Genomic DNA, 16,928 nt, shown 5'->3' with positions numbered 1-16,928 from the left:
GAAGAACTTACAAGGTCTAAAAAAAAGTCTTACAGGGAAATTATTATATACCCACACACACAAAAAAATTATACTTCAAGTCTTACCTAATAAGATGCACAGTTAGAGGGGACAAGATAGCTCAGTGGATAAAGTACAGGGTGGATAACAGTTTGAGCCCAGAGCCCATGTACAGAGTCCTGAAAGCTGTCCTTTGACTGCCACACATGTGCCACAGTATGTGCACATCCCTACCCACACATTAATTTGTTCTGGATCATAGAACTAAATCTGTAAGGCCAAGCCTACAAAACTCCCAGGACAGAGAATGTATCCATGACACAGACGACCAAGACCAAATAAGGAAACAATGCTGGCTCGTCAGGACGGTTCAGTGGGGAGAGGCACCAGCCACCAAGCCTGAGTCCAATCCCCAGGACCTTCATGCGTCATAGAAGATTTGAACTGACCCAGGACATCTGACTTCCATACACATGCTGTGACATGCATACGCACATACGCATGCATGTGTGCACACTCTCAAAAATAACTGCAATATGAAAATCGTTGAGAAAACAATGGGGCTGGAGAGATGGCCTGAAAGTTAAAAGTACCCTTGCCACGGCACAGGGCCAGTTCAATTCCCAGCACCGTATCAGGAAGCTCACAACCACCTGTACTTCCCGTCTTCCTTGGGCTCCTGAAAACACATGCTATCCACTCAGGAACAAAAACATGAAAGATAAAATCTTGATAAAAAACAGCCAGATTGACTTCATCAAAAACTTAAAGTCTGTTCATCTAAAGACATAGTGGGAAAGAGTTCATGGAACATAGGACAAAAACCGGGTGTCCCGAGCTCACAAAGAACCCGAAACGCAATAACAAAAAGTCACTGCTGGGCGGAGACACACACCACACCTTTAATTCCAACACTCTGGAGGCACAGGCAGGCCTCTGTGAGTTCAAGGACAGCCTGGTCTACGGAGTGCATTTCAGGACAGCCAGAGCTACACAGTGGGTGAGATCTGGCAGGCTTGGTTAGTTTTATAAAACAAAAGGGAAGAGTTATCACTGTTACCACTAAGTAAGTCATTCCAATAGCTAACTCTGGAAATCCTTCATGCCCACTTCCCTGTGAGGGAGCTGACACAGAAAAGTCCTTGAGGGACCAGCCCGCCTCACACAGCTGCTACTCTAGACAGGCAGGGCCCAGGCCCAGGACCAGCGGCATGACATCACGCTGCTTTAGTAATGAACACAGCAATATAGCCCAACCATTTCCTCTTCTAGTGCAATGGAGGTTTGGGTTAGGACCAGCAGATGTAGTCTTAATACAATTTAGAAATCTGTCGTCTCACTGCAGTTGACAGGCTACGTAGGACATGGCAGCTGCAGCCGTGGTCTCTGTTCTTGTACCAGATAGGATGCTACATATAACCACAGCACGTTTTTCATTTGTTTGTTTTCTTTTTGCCCTCTATATGACCGGTAGGTCCACACTCTACCACTGAGCAACATCCCCAGCCCCAAAATACAATGTTTTCACCAGGATTCTTTACCTCATTTCTCGTTCTTCATGTTGAGCGATAAGGTTGCTATAAAAATTCTCCAGTGTCACTTTGGTCATTGTCACCCTCTCCTTCGTATGATTACTCATGGATGAGCAAGGTGTAGATCCTGTCATTGCCATGGCAACTAGAAGGCAAAAGAGCATTGGTGTGAATCTTCCAGTTGGAATCCAACAATTGATCACTGCCCTGCCCCCTGGGTTAATACAAATTGTTACGGTCTTCCTAGAGGACAAACAGAACACGAAACAAGGATCAGGCAAGCAAGCCAGGTGTGCTGGCCAATTTTAACTGTCAACCTGACACAATGTGGAGTCACCTGGCATGGGAATCTCAAAGAGAGACTGTCTAGACAGGGTTGGCCTGTGAAACTGTCTGTGGGGATTTTCTTGAGTGTGCCACTATGAGTGATTCCTGACAGAGCTGGAGAGATGGCTCGGTCGTGAAGAGAACATGTTCTCGTAGAGGACCAGAGTTCAGCTCCTAGCACTCATGTCAGACAACTCAGAACCTCCTGGGAGCCCAGCTCTGGGGATGACACCCTCCTCGGGACCAGCCCTGCTGCACATACACGTGTCCACACCACACACACCTTCTTTTCTCTTTTTAAAGGTTGAAAAAGGAAGGCGAGCACAAGCAGACAGCATTAGTTCACTGCTCTCTGGTCTTGCCTCAAGTCCTAGCTTCTGTAACTTCCACAATGAGGGACGGCACCTGCAACTGTGAGCCAAGCAAACCCTTTCTCCCTCGAGTTGTTCTCGTCAGGGCATTTATCACAGTAACAGGAAACAAACCTCTATGTTGTCACCAGACGTGTGTCATAAGCTGTAATCCCAATGCTGGGGAGACACTGGCATGTGACACCCTGTCTTAGTCAGCTTTCCACAGCTGAGATAAAGACCATGGTCAGGAGCCACTTGCGGAGTAAAGGGTTTATTTGGCTTAAATATCCCAGGCATGGCGCGCACTGAGTGAAGACAAGATAGGAACTCAGGCAGGGCCCTGGAAGCAGAACTGAAACAAAAGCATGGAGGAGTGCTGCTTACTGGCTCCCTCTCTTGTGGCTTGCTTAACCCAAGGGCCACTGTCCAGGGGAGGCACTGGCCATAGTGAACAGGGCCTCTCCACATCAATCATCATCCAAGAGTGTCCCGCCGGAGCGACGGCTCAGTGGTTCAGAGCATGGTCTGCTCTTCCACAGGTCCTGAGTTCAATTCCCAGCAACCACATGGTGGCTCACAACCATCTGTAATATGAGCTGATGCCCTCTTCTTCCCTGCAGGTGTCATGCAGATAGAGAGTGAGTGTGTGTGTGTGTGTGTGTGTATATATATATCAATGTCCCACAGGCTAATCTCATAAGAGAGTATTTTCTCAACTCAAGGGTGCTCTTTGAGAAGTCTAGCTTGTATCAAGATGACAAGACACACAAACAAATCTAACACACCCTATCCCAAAGCAAGTAAAAATGTACAAATACACACACACAATTATACACAACTCCATTTTATGCCAACTAGAAAACTACCGTGAAATAACAATTCATAAACATTCATACATTTACAAAAGAAAAGATCCCTACATAATTTGATTCAATCAAACTTTTTTCCCCCTAAGACAGGGTTTCTCTGTGTAGCTCTGGTTGACCTGGAATTCAATCACTAAACCAACTTGGTTGGACTTGAACTATGAGATCTGCCTGCCTCTGCCTCCCAGTGCTGGGATTAAAGGCGTGTGCTACCACCGGCCAGCTCAATGAAACATTGTAATGAAAAAGGAAAACTAGAAATATGAATGAATCTATAATAGAACTGACTGTAAATATGAAAAATCCCAGCAAAATATATCCCATTATTTACAGCAAGATAAGTCAGGTATGCACAGGCCTGCCTTCCTGAAGGTGAGTGTTGGAAGCTCAGGAGTTCAGTCGTCATGGCTTACATACAGACTTAGAGGTGGGCCTAGGCTACTGAAAAGGCAGAAAGAGTGTTATCAGTAGTTAGCTTCAAGAGATGAGAATACATTTTTATTCTAGATTTTATTTTTTTGTGATATATCAATAACAGATTTTCCATTTCTACAATTAAAAGATTCTCTATGACTAACATGCTGACCCACCTTAAAGTATTTGGTAAATGTTTACTGCTTGATTTTATAAGTTTTAATTAAAAAAAAAAACATTATTACAAAAAAGAAAACTGAATCACAATTCTAGTGCTCAAATATCCAACTTCCTCATTTTGTACTTAAAAAACAAAACAAGAGATGGCTCAGTGGTTAGGAGCACTGACTGCTCTTCCAGGGGTCCTGAGTTCAATCCCCAGCATCCACATGGTGGCTCACAACCATCTGTAATGAGATCCCATACCCTCTTCTGGTGTCTAAGACAGCTACAGGATACTTATATATAACAAATAAATAAATCTTTAAAAAACAAAACAAAACAAAATTCCACGGGTCTAAAGGTTTATAAAATGTTTCCCCCCTTAAATTTAAAATCTCATTTTCTACCAAATTAACCTATATTTATTATACTGGGCTTACTGTTATACAAACTAAACTACACCAGCATGGTAACCACATTCAACGGTTTATCTTAGCCTGCTTCTTTTGTGTATAATTAATTTACTTCCTTCCTCCACCTCCCTCTCTCCCCTGGATTTTTTTTTTTTTTTTTTTTTTTTTTCGGGCTGGGGACCGAACCCAGGGCCTTGCGCTTCCTAGGCAAGTGCTCTACCACTGAGCTAAATCCCCAACCTCCCCTGGATTTTTTTGACAGGCTATGACTACTTAGCCTGCACTGGCCTACAACTCACCATCCTTCACCATCCAAATGCCAAGAGGACAGCTGTGCACGCCTTTAGGCTTCTGTCCTTTACGCCACAGAAAGCAGAGCAAAATTCAGGAGGGGCAGAAAGCCATTTTCAAAGCAGGCTCACTTTATAAAAACACACAAAGGTCATCCATGACACTCGAGCGTTCTAAATGGTTTTGTAAAGAAGGTAAAGACACTCGTTACTAAGAGAGGAAAGGGGGACTTAAACGCCCATAGCTGCTTTGTTTGCTTGGATTTTTTTCAATTGTTTTTTGGGGTTTTTGTTGTTGTTGTGTGGTTGGTTGGTTTGGTGTTTTTGTTTGGTTTTGTTTGACACAGTTTTGCTGTAAAGCCCTGGCTGAGCCTGGAACACACTAAGAATGCCTGGTTGGCCTCAAAATGATTTACCTGCCTAACTTCCTGGGATTGGGATCATGGGTGGTAGTTTTTGTTTTTGTTTTTGTTTTTAAAAGATATTCAGACAAAAACTATATAAACAATAATACATTCAGAACAGAGATTCAAAATTGAGGATCTATTTTAGTGTCAGACATTTTGATCTATGATAGCAAACTTATTCACAAATCCAAAACACTGAATTGCTTAAAACGAATCCCATAAAATATCACATGGTTTTTAGTCAGGGAAATTCCTACCAATACCAAAATATACTGCATTTACAACCATAGAGGAGTTAAAAAAAAATAATTCTAGGGTTGGGATTTAGCTCAGTGGTAGAGCGCTTGCCTAGGAAGCGCAAAGGCCCTGGGTTGGTCCCCAGCTCGAAAAAAAAAAAAAAAAAAAAAAAAAAAAAAAAAAAAATTCTACAAACAAAACTCTCTGGTTTCTGAAGCTTGGGTGTGGTTTCTTACTTGTCAGCCTGTAACCCTCCACCCACAATGAAAACCACATGCACTCTAAGTGTGTTTCAAGAGAATACTGAAACCAGACATAAACAAGAGAGTCCAGGGCAGTAACATGGCATCAGGTAAAAGTGCTTGCCACCAAACCTGGACATGACTTCAATGCTTGAGACCCACAGGTTGTTGAAGAAAACCAACTCCCACAAAGTTGCCCTTTGACCTGCACAAACTTTCATGAGAAGCCACCAAGAACCTCTAGCCACCACCCCATCATGCACCACAAAATAATTAAAACTTTAAAACAAGGCAAGTGAGAGTTGTCTGAAATGTCTGGACAGCCTACATACGTAGTTACTGTATGTGTACACATGTGTGTATGTACACATGGGAGTGGGAACTGTTTCACTTTGGTAAACCAGGCAGGGACTGAACTCATGGCAATTCTTCTGCCTCAGCTTCTCAAGAGCTGGGATTCCAACCATGAGCCACCACACTGGGCTCTATATACATTTTAACAACTAATTCTTTAAGGGTTGAGAATACAGCTCGGTGTTAGAAGAGAAAGAAGACAGGCATGCAGGCAGATAATGCCTTCCGTACAGTGAGTGATTAGCTGGTGCAGTTGAGCAAGCGAATGATTCTTAGCTGTCAACACAGCTGTAGGAAGGAAGACGACAGGTATACATAAAGAACTGGGCAACGCAGCTCTGGTTTGGGCTGGTGAAGCAGTTCATTTGTGTGGTGTTTCTCCAGAATGCACAAGGCCCTGGCTTTTTTTTTTTTTTTTTTTTTTTAATTTATTCATTTATTATATGTAAGTACACTGTAGCTGTCTTCAGATACACCAGAAGAGGGCATCAGATCTCTTTACAGATGGTTGTGAGCCACCATGTGGTTGCTGGGATTTGAACTCAGGACCTCTGGAAGAGCAGTCGGGTGCTCTTAACCGCTGAGCCATCTCTCCAGCCCAAGGCCCTGGCTTCTATTCCACGACAACAACAGAGTGTCTGGGAGCTACATCTTATTCAAGTCACCAGCATTACTTCCTACACTTACAAAGCTCCACAAGACCAGGGGTGGAGTTCCAGGACAGCCAGGGCTGCAGAATGAGAACGATCCTGAAAAAAACTGAAAGGTAAGGCGGTTGATGCCATATTAGGTGCGTTCAAGGGCACCCAATATCATCGGCCAGCAGAATCTTTTTATTCTTCATCCAGTATCTACCGCAATGCCAAGCACTGCACTCTCCTTCCCCTGAGCTCACCATGTAGACAAGGTGGCTTCCAGCTCTGAGCCACCTGCCTCTGCCTCTGCAGTGGTGGAGTGGACCACCACGCCCAGCCCTTTTGACCCTTGTTCAAGCCCTTCTCTCTACCTCCACTCATAAAAGGTTTACCCTAATTCTAATAACCTTTAATCAAAAGATCCAATTAATATTGCTCAGTAACAGTTTACGGGTTTACTGGGTCAACCAAGTGCTTCTTATGAGGCAAGTCTTTCCCTCCCACTTTCCATAACTCAAGCTTCCTGCCCTGACCTATAAGCCACTGGCACCTATTCACTTCAGGCTCCGCAAAGTTAGAGGCCGATGGACAAGAAAGCCTTAGTTTAGTCTGTTTAAGAAAGCATACACTCGGGGTTGGGGATTTAGCTCAGGGGTAGAGCGCTTGCCTAGGAAGTGCAAGGCCCTGGGTTCGGTCCCCAGCTCCGAAAAAAAGAAAAAGGAAAAAAAAAAAAAAAAAAAAAAAGAAAGCATACACTCTTTATAAAACTCTGCACTGAGGACTGTGAGCTCAGAACGAGCTCAAATGAGAACCAGCAGTTTTATTCACTACAGTTTACACCTGGCCTTACAATGGCAACTCCATCTCTACAAAACCACTTCACCAGCATTGTATTTCCTTGTCATTGAGAGAACTGCCCGTTCTCTTTTATTGGACAATTCAAGCTGAGGCCAAGACTATTCCTGAAGAGTCACAAGAGGAAGGCAGGGGCTCGTGGATCTCCTAGTTCGAGGCCAGTCTGGTCTACACAGCAAGTTCCAGACAGCCAACACTACACAAAGAAACCCTGTCACAAAAATACATTAAAAAAAAAAAAAGAAAAAGAAAAAGAAAAAAGAGAGGGGCTGGAAAGATGGCTCAGAGGTTGAGAGCAGTGGCTGCTCTTCCAGAGGTCCTGAGTTCCATTCCCAGCAACTACATGGTGGCTCACAACCATCTGTAATGGGATCCGATGTCCTCTTCTGCTGTGTCTGAAGACAGCAACAGTGTATTCATATATAATAAATAAATCTTTAAAAAAAAAAAAAAAAAAGAGTCACAAGTGGGCCGGGCTGTGGCGGCAGATTCTTTTAACCCCAGAGACAGGAGGATCTCTGTGAGTTCTAGGCCAGCAAATTCCAGGCCGGCCATAGGTGTACATCCAGACCTTATCTCAAGACAAAACGCTCCCTTTGAGAACACGCGTGGCGGAGAAGTGGGTGTGTATGATGGATGGTGCGCTGCGCAGAGTCGTCCTGTTAGGAGGAGGAAGCTGCTATCTGATGTTTGGGGTGGGGTGGGGCAGGGAGCTGTTCTTGCAGCGACCGTGGTTTTTCTGTTTAGGGAAACCGCCTGTACTGGCTACTTCACAGCCAAGGTGAGCTGAAGGAAGGGGAAGCAGCGAGGCTACTTCACGCCGCTGACCTTCCTATTCATCTTGAAAAAGGACAAGATTCTCCTGTGTCTCTGGGTCCTTTGCAGGGTGCCGCTGGCAGCCGTTATGCGCTTTCTGGTACACTTAAGGTGACGGGAAGCCCGGTACCCCCTAACCGCAGAGTAGGGGGACAGCCTCCATGGTCCTACACCTATCCCGGGGGTGGGGTGGGGGAGCTCTGCAGACACCGTCGGGTTCTCGAATCCCAAGGTGCAGAGGGGCGCTGACCGAGGTCCCAGAGGGGACGGGCCGGTGGCAGCAGGCACACAAAGCTGGCGACAAGGGAAGGAGGGAGCGGCTGCCCGTCCTGGCTGCAGACAGAGGAGTGGAAGAGAGGGACAAACAAGGGGGCTCTGGGGACTACAGAGAGAACGCTGACAGGAGCCCCGGAGTGCACAGATGCGGACGGACGAGACGGCGTGCCCGAGGCGGCGACGGCCGCGAGACACTCACCAGACCCAGGGGGGAGGGAAGCACGGGGCCGGCGGCGACGGAGACGGCACAGACGCGACGTGCGGGCGGCTCGAGAGCGACCGCGCCGCGCCGGGGACGCCGAGGGAGCGCGGCTGCCGAGCCGTGACGGGAGAGGACAACAGGAAGAACCCCAACTGCCGGAAAAGACGGCAGCGCGGAGGGGCCAAGGCTCCCCGGTTACCCCCTCAGACTGTGGAGAGAGGGGCCGTTGCGGCCGACACTGCGCATGCGCCACCCGCCGGCGGCACTCGCCGGGCAGTGGGACTGCGCGTGCGCGGCGGCGCCCCGCCCACATCTTCACCCCTCACCCGGCTGCGCCTAGCCCAGGAGGCTGGTCGAGCGGGGTGTGGGGCGGGCCCCGAGGTGCTTTGTGCGGGGCCGGACTAGTTGTTCGCCTTTGTTATGTTACTTTTTCTTTTGAAATAATTATAGGCTCACCAGAAGTTACAAAACGAAAACAGAGAAGTTCCGTAAAAGCCTACACCCACCCAGCTTCCCTTCGGGTCTTACATAAGACACCCGGTCTCAACACCCGGAAATTGACTTTGGCTCTCAATCAACTAAACCAATGCAATCAACTGCCGTGACGGGGACTTAACTTTTGGCGTCCACTCGCGGGACGCAGTCTTTAGTTCTATGAAATTTAATCAGAGCTCCCCCCCACCCCATCTTCCTTGACTTGAGATCATTGTGGCCGTAAGTCTGTTGGAACCCGTGGCCCTTCCTATTTTTCATTATTGCAAAGGATTAACGTGCTTTTGTTTGGGGTCAGGTGATCTCTCACACCTTAGACCTCTCCATTGTGCAGGGAACTTAAAGCCTCTCATTGACTCCCAGAGAACTGAGCCCAGTGGCCTTGATTGGAAAGTTTTAACCTCCTGAAAAGCGATGAATGACTCCCTACAAGGAAGTCCTCTGGGAGCAAGGGAAGAGAGCTCCTTCTGTTAGTCATGCCTTGAGCGGTCTGTGCTAAGTGCTCTGATTCTCCCTTTTTGAAATGGAAAGACCGTACAGTAGGATTCGTTTTTTTCTTCAAGCCTGAGAACCCAGAATTTATTTCCTTCAGGATCTGAAAGAGACTTGACTGTGTCACCTTCAAAGCCAGGTTTCCTTTAGTCCAAAAATCAGAAACAAAAATGCGGCTGAAGAAGTGGCTGGGCAGCTCTTCCAGAGGACCCAAGTCCGAGTCCCAGTCTTGCTGGAACTGGAGTTAAGGATGGTTGTGCGCCACTGCTGCAGCTCTAATTGTTTTCACTGTGTGTGTTGTCTGCGTAGAAGTCTGTGTACACAAACATTCAGTGCCAGCAGAGGCCAAGACCCTCTGTGGCTGGGCAGCTCTTCCAGAGGACCCAAGTCCCAGTCCAGTCTTGCTGGAACTGGAGTTAAGAATGGTTGTGAGCCACTGCTGCAGCTCTAATTGTTTTCACTGTGTGTGTTGTCTGCGTAGCAGTCTGTGTACACAAACATTCAGTGCCAGCAGAGACCAAGACCCTCTTAAACAGGAGTTACAGAGTTATTAGTTGCCATGTGGAGGACTAGGGACTAGACCAGGATCCTCTGTACAGCTGAGCAATCTCTCTAACCCCCCACTTTGATTTTTTAAATTTCGTTGTAATTATTGAATTAATTATCCTATTTTTTATTTATATGAGTACACAGTTGCTGTCAGACACACCAGAAGAGGGCATCGGATCCCATTACAGATGGTTGCGAGCCACCATGTGGTTGCTGGAATTTGAACTCAGGACCTCTGGAAGAGCAGTCAGTGCTCTTAACCATTGAGCCATCTCTCCAACCCTGAATCTTGCTAATGCTTTTTTTTCTTTTGCCTCTTAATTTTTTTTATTTTGAGACAATCTTAGGTAGCTCAGGCTGACACAACATGTAGTGCTGCGGATAAACCTTGAACTCTCCAAACCCTCCTGCCTTAGCCTCCGAAGTCCTGAGATTGCTGGTGTGGGTACCACGGTGTCTATCATTTGCAAAGTGAATTCCCAAGCAGGGAGTGGTGGCCTGTGCTGTCATTCCCACCATTCTTCATACCCCAGCATAGGCACTCACTCCCCAGACCCATGGGACTCCGTCGTCTTGGCTAACCTTTTTCTTACCCTTCTTCCCCCTAGTTCCTAAATTCATAGCCTTCTTCCTCTTCATCCTTAAATGCTGTCCTAAGTCATTCTTTGTCCTACAGCAATCACCTGCTTCCTCATCAGGCTGACCTGGGACTGCTTAGCTGGTTGAAGCTCGCAAGGACAGGTACCATAGCCCCTGGCACTGGTGCCCTACCCACAGTGCCAACTCTCATCAGCTGATTCTAATACTCTTTCCATAACAGATCTGGAATGGAGCCTAGTGTGCGATGGCCTGGTACCTCTCAGACTCTGGCGTGCATACAAATAGTTCTCTACCACTGTTTTAAAGGGGCTAGAGAGGGGCTGGAAAGATGGCCCAGAGGTTAAGAGCACTGTCTGCTCTTCCAGAGGTCCTGAGTCCAATTCCCAGCAACCACTTGGTGGCTCACAACCATCCGTATTGAGATCCGATGCCCTCTTCTGGCCTGCAGGCGTACATGCAGGCAGAAAGCTGTATGATGTATACATAATAAATAAATAAATAAATAAATAAATAAATAAATAAATAAATAAATAAATAAATAAATAAAAGATAAAGGGACTGGAGAGAGGGCTTGAAGGTTAGGAACACACAGTGAGTGCTCTTACAGAAGACTCCGGTCCCACATTCGGGCTACTTTACTGGGTTCTAATGTATCTACCGCCCTTCTAACCCCACCCCCAAAACTAGTCAAGAGAGAAAGAAAGTTAGAGGGGAAGGGGTATATAGATCTCCTTAGACTGCTCCCTGCTGATTAGAGGTGCATTGAGTTCCTTGGGGCCAGTGCAGTCTTAGTTGTCAGAAAAGCTTCAATCCAGCGATAGGAGGAGGGGAAGGGAGGAAGAGGAGCAGGAAGAGGAGGAGGGTGCGGAGGCGGGACCACCAGCAGGGGATCAGCAGCCACTCCAGGGCCCTCTCAGGGGTCTCTCGTTTACAAGAGAGCCCCCAGGATTCCAAACGTAAAGGATCCGCAGCTGATAAAAATCACGCCCCTCCTAGAGCACGAGACAACCACGGTCAGCTGCTGCGGACAGACCGAAGCAGCCCCATATCCCACACCTGGGAATAAAACAAAGACATTCACATAACATCATTGTGTTTTCGAAGACACCAAGACTCTCAACTCCAATCCGATGCTGTCCTCCGTCCTCTGGCCCCCTCTGACCTCACATATGCAGTGCACAAGCAAAACACCTGCACACATAAATTAAAAATAAGCAGGGATTGCGGGTGGGGGGGTTTGACAAACAAGGCTGGGTAGGGGGCTCAGTGTTTAACAGCTGCATGTGGCTTTGTGCAGGTTCCCAGCATCCATACTGGAGAACTCATAACTGCCTGGAGCCTCCACAGGCACCTACACTCACATGCACATGCCCTAATACACGCACGCACGCACGCACGGACCCACGCACGCACGCACGCACAGACCCATGGCGCATGCACAAATTAAAGGGTTTTTTTTTTTTTTTTTTCTTAAAACGGAGGTAGAGGGGTTGGGGGATTTAGCTCAGTGGTAGAGCGCTTGCCTAGCAAGCGCAAGGCCGTGGGTTCGGTCCCCAGCTCTGAAAAAAAAACAAAAAACAAAAAACAACAACAAAAAAAAAAACGGAGGTAGATTCTAGGAATTGGGTATGAATTCTGGACAAACATGGGTTTTATTACCAACACTAACAGGGAAAATAGATTCTAGTTCACAGGTAAGGTAAAACCCAGGTCCTGCTGAGAGAAGTATCACCCAGCAGCAAGAAGGACCAGCAGCCTTAATTCTATGCCAAGACCACACTTAGGGAGAGGCATATGTGAGTATGATGTATGTGCATGAGCACATGTGTGTGCACGTGTGTTTGGTATGTGCCACATGTATAGAGCCTTGCAGAGAACATTACATCGGCTGGGCAGCAGTGTAGGCATCTGTGAGCAACCAGATGGGGGTGCTCCAGTCCTCTGGACTCTGGCAGGACTCATTATGCACATCAGGCTAACACAGGCTTGCCTCCAGAGGTCTGAGGTTCTTTTGTTTTTGTTTTTTAAAGATTTTATATGAGTACACTATCGCTGTCTTCAGATACACCAGAAGAGGGCATGAGGGTGTCCGATCTCATTATGAGCCACCATGTGGTTGCTGGGAATTGAACTCAGGACCTCTAGGAAGAGCATCCAGTGTTCTTAACCACTAAGCCATCTCTCCAGCTAAAGGCAGGAATCACCTTCCCTTGCCTGCCTGCCTGCCTGCCTTCTCCTTTTTTCTTTTTTTCTTTTTTTTTTCTTTTTTTAGGAGCTGGGGACTGAACCCAGGGCCTTGCGTTTGCTAGGCAACCGCTCTACCACTGAGCTAAATCCCCAACCCCCTTTTTTTTTTTTTAATTTTTTTAAGATTTATTTATTTGTAAGTACATTGTAGCTGTCTTCAGACCAGAAGAGGGCATCAGATCTCACTACAGATGGTTGTGAGCCACCATGTGGTTGCTGGGATTTGAACTCAGGACCTCTGGAAGAGCAGTCAGTGCTCTAACCACTGAGCCATCTCTCCAGCCCTCTTTCTTTCTTTCCTTCTTTCTTTCTTTCTTTTTCTCTTTTTCTTTCTCTCACCTTCTTTCTCTTTTTTCTTTCTTTCTATCTCTTTCTCTTTTTCCCTTTTCCTTTCTCTCACTTTCTTTTTCCTTTTCTTTTTCAATTTCTTTCTTATGTGTGTTTCTCTGTGTAGCGCTGGCTCTCCTGAACCCACTCTGTAGACCATGCCGTTCTGGAACTCTGAGATCTACCTGCCTCTGCCTCGAGAGCACTTCAATCAAAGGTGTGCACCACCATGTTCCCAGCAGCCCTTTCAGTCTGTTTTAAAGCCTCAACTCTGCTTTACATAGGCTTGTCCTGAAATTCTCTTCAACATCAAAGCCATGAATCCAGGACTTCCCTAAACTGAGGTCCCTAAAAGATTAAGCGCAGGGGTCTCAGGGGGAGGAGATTAAGAGAATGTAACCAGACATGGTGGCTTATGGCTATGACCCCAGAACTGAGGACATAGAGGCAAACAGATCTCTGAGTTACTTTGAGGCCAGCCTGGCCATGTCACTGGTAGTTGAGGTCAGAGTTGGGGGCTTCCAAAATCTTGGTCCATTACTCTGATTTACTAGAGTAGCAGGAAAGGAACCCTTAAAGCAAAGGACAGAACAGGTCCTACAGCACTCGAGGGATCAGAGCCACAGTTACTGTCTGGGACTCTTTTTCTATGAGGAAGGAGTGTTGACTATAGGTACAATGAGGGTGGTTCTCTGTTCTGACTGACAGATTAGCTCGTAATCATTTTTCTCTGTAGCACAAGCCCCTTCCCATAATGCATCAGTCTCAGATCCTATGCGCTGTTAGTTGTGTCTAGGCACTGGATGATAAGTAGGGGCCTCTCCCTATAAGTTCACTTGATGGGACGACTTTGTCTTACTGGGCATGAATCCAAAACCAGTCTGGACTGGATTACACACACACACACACACACACACCCTGTACCAGGATGTATTGGGAATACATTTGAATAGAAACTGAATTTCATGGTCTTTAAAGGGATGGAAACCTTACCCCACTGTTCAGAGAGGGGTGTACTATTGCCTAATGCACGTGGGGAGCGTTGGGAGAAGGGTGTGTGTGTATGCGTGTGTGTGCGTGTGTGTCAGATACACAGGTGAAGCTCAGTGTGTTATTCGAAGAGTGGTATGCATAGCCCAAACCACAGAGAGTGACAAGATACTAAACCATTCCCTATGCTTGTCTGTCAAAGCCTACCTAGTGAGTTCCAGGTCAGCCAGAGCCATATCTCAAAATGAAGAGAGGACTGGAGAGATGGCTCAGTACTGGGTTCAGTTCCCAGCACCCACATGGAGACTCACAACCATCTGTACCTTTAATTCCAGGAGATTCTGGCTTCTGACTTTACTTCTTTTTTTTTTTTTTGGAGCTGGGTACCGAACTCAGGGCCTTGTGCTTGCTAGGCAAGCGCTCTACCACTGAGCTAAATCCCCAACCCTGGCTTCTGACTTTAAAGGACAATCCACACTTGTGGTGTACAGACACGCACACACACGCACGCACGCACGCAAACACTTCACTTTGAGAACCTCTCAGGGAGACAAGGAAGCCACTGAGACTTCCACATGGAGGGGCGGAGACTTCTACATGGAGGGGCGGAGACTTTCACCTGGAGGGGTGGAGGGCTGTGTGACTCAGGAGGCTCTCCATTTCCTTAGGGGGCCTTTTAAATCCTCCCAGATTTTCAAAGCCTGGAGACTATGTTAACTGCCAATGGATAAAGGATCCATACATTCCCTACAAATGGAAATGTCTGACTCCGTGTATTCCAGGTCTCTCGGTGAAACAAAGCGGTGGGCAGAGTGAAATCACGTGAGCTTTGCCGGCACAGGGCTTCTCAGAACCTTTAATGGCCCCAGGACGGTCCATCAGGGTCCCATACTGAATAGGATTTTCCAAAACTCATTTGAGATGACACTTCTGTAAAAGTGGGAGCTGGAGAGGTGGCTCAACAGTCACTGCTCTTCCAGAGGACCTGAGTTCAAATCCCAGCAACCACATGGTGGCTCACAACCATCTGTAATGGGATCTGATGCCCTCTTCTGGTGTGTCTGAAGACAGTTACGATATATATATATATAAAACATCTTTTTTTTTTTTTTTTTTTTGTGTAGGGTTTTTCTTAAAAAACCCAGGGCTTTTTTTTTTTTTCCCATAATAAAGCGTTTCTATCCCTGAGCTAAATCCCCAACCCCTATATAACATCTTTCAAACAAACATTTCCCACCATGCAGTGGTGGCACACTTTTTTTTTTTTTTTTTTTTTTTTTTTTTTTGGTTCTTTTTTGGAGCTGGGGACCGAACCCAGGGCCTTGTGCTTCCTAGGCAAGCGCTCTACCACTGAGCTAAATCCCCAACCCGGTGGCACACTTTTAATCCCAACACTTGAGAGGCAGAGGCAGGGGAGAATCTCTGAGTTCACAGCCAGCCTGGTCTACAGAGTGAGTTCCAGGACAACCAAGGCTGCACAGAGAAATTCTGTCTTGAAAAACAGACAAAACCAATTTCCCTAAATGCGCTCTAGCAACCATGGTCACGGTCACAGTCAGGATGTGGGTTTGGGAGACAAACCAGGGTCAAAAAGATTACCTGCTTGACTTTGATGAGCCGCAAGTGGACCTCATACTGAAAATGGAACAAAGCATCATGGGTAAGTAGAAAGTTCTAGGCCTCTCTCCCCGGAAGTTGGCAGCCAGCCCCTGCCTTTCTAAGAGTTCTCGTAGTTGGAAAGTTCATCCAGTTGGCTATGGGACTGAGGTCATGATTAGGAGAGAAGGGAACCCTGGGATATTCATTAAATGAAACTCTGTCCTGAACAGATAAAATAAGGAATTGAAAGCCTATGCAAAAAAAAAAAAAAAAAAAAAAAAAAAAAAAGTTTGAAAGCCCTCTGGGCCACAGGCCTATGGGGAAAGAAAAACCTCTTTACCATCAGGGACTTTAAAAACCTCCTTCTTGGGGTAGGAGGGATGACCATCAGATCGGAGCTCCTACAGCTCTGTTCCATTTCCAGCACCCACCAGGCAACTCACAACCATCTGCAGCTTCAGTTTCAAGGGATCCAGCGCCATCTTCTGGCCTCTTCAGGAACTGCACACATGGTACATACATTCAAACACCCTTCAGACACATTAAAAACAAAAAATAAATTAATTAAATAGAGCAAAAACTACTGGCTTGAACCAGAGTGTACTACTGATTCTCTTTGCCTTTTTTGGGGGGTGGGGGTGGGGGTGGGGTTGGATATTAGTAACTCGAATTTGTTCCTGCAGACTGAAGGGTCTGTTCTTTTTTTTTTTTTTTTTCTTTTTTTTATTTATTTATTTCATTTATATCAGTCCACTATGGCTGTCCTCAGACACACCAGAAGAGGGCATCTGATCCCATTACAGGTGGTTGTGAGGCACCACGTGGGTACTGGGATTTGAACTCAGGGCCTGAGGAAGAGCAGTCAGTGCTCTTAACTGCTGAGCCATCTCTCCAGTCCCTGAAGGTCTGTTTCTTACAAGATAAAAGGAGAAAAAGCCTGATTGTCCATCACCAGGATTTGGAAAAAAAAAATACCCACCTTCTGTTTGTGTATATCTTCATTTCAATGGGGACTCACTATGTATGTAGCACTAGCTGGCCCAGAATTCACAGAGGTGTGCCTGCTGCCGCTGCCTCCGGAGGGCTGCTTTGGGGTGAGTCACCCCATCCATTTTCAGCTGTGCTGGGGATTGAACACAGGACTCTGTGTGTGCTAGAGGAACACTCCACCAACTAAACTCTATCCTCACCCCCGTGTTTTCTTAAGATTCAGATTATTTCTGGTTAGGCATTAATGGGGGTGTAGCTGGC

General features: G+C 46.6%; 1 protein-coding gene across 1 annotated transcript in view; it reads right to left on the bottom strand.

Moving 5' to 3' along the window:
- Positions 1-8,642, bottom strand: part of Stk38 (serine/threonine kinase 38) — a 33,147-nt gene extending 24,505 nt beyond the window's left edge. The window contains exons 1-2 of the mRNA XM_032888402.1: positions 8,379-8,642; positions 1,542-1,677 (exon numbers count right to left, since the gene is read on the bottom strand). Of these exons, the coding sequence (XP_032744293.1) occupies positions 1,542-1,672 (131 nt within the window). The 5' untranslated portion in view covers positions 1,673-1,677; positions 8,379-8,642. The remainder of the gene's footprint in view (positions 1-1,541; positions 1,678-8,378) is intronic.
- Between the last annotated feature and the right edge of the window lie 8,286 nt (positions 8,643-16,928).

This window comes from Rattus rattus, chromosome 18, assembly GCF_011064425.1.
Source record: "Rattus rattus isolate New Zealand chromosome 18, Rrattus_CSIRO_v1, whole genome shotgun sequence".
Lineage (NCBI taxonomy): Eukaryota > Metazoa > Chordata > Mammalia > Rodentia > Muridae > Rattus > Rattus rattus.
Note: the sequence above shows the minus strand (reverse complement) of the source record. Positions and strands in the feature narration are given on the sequence as shown.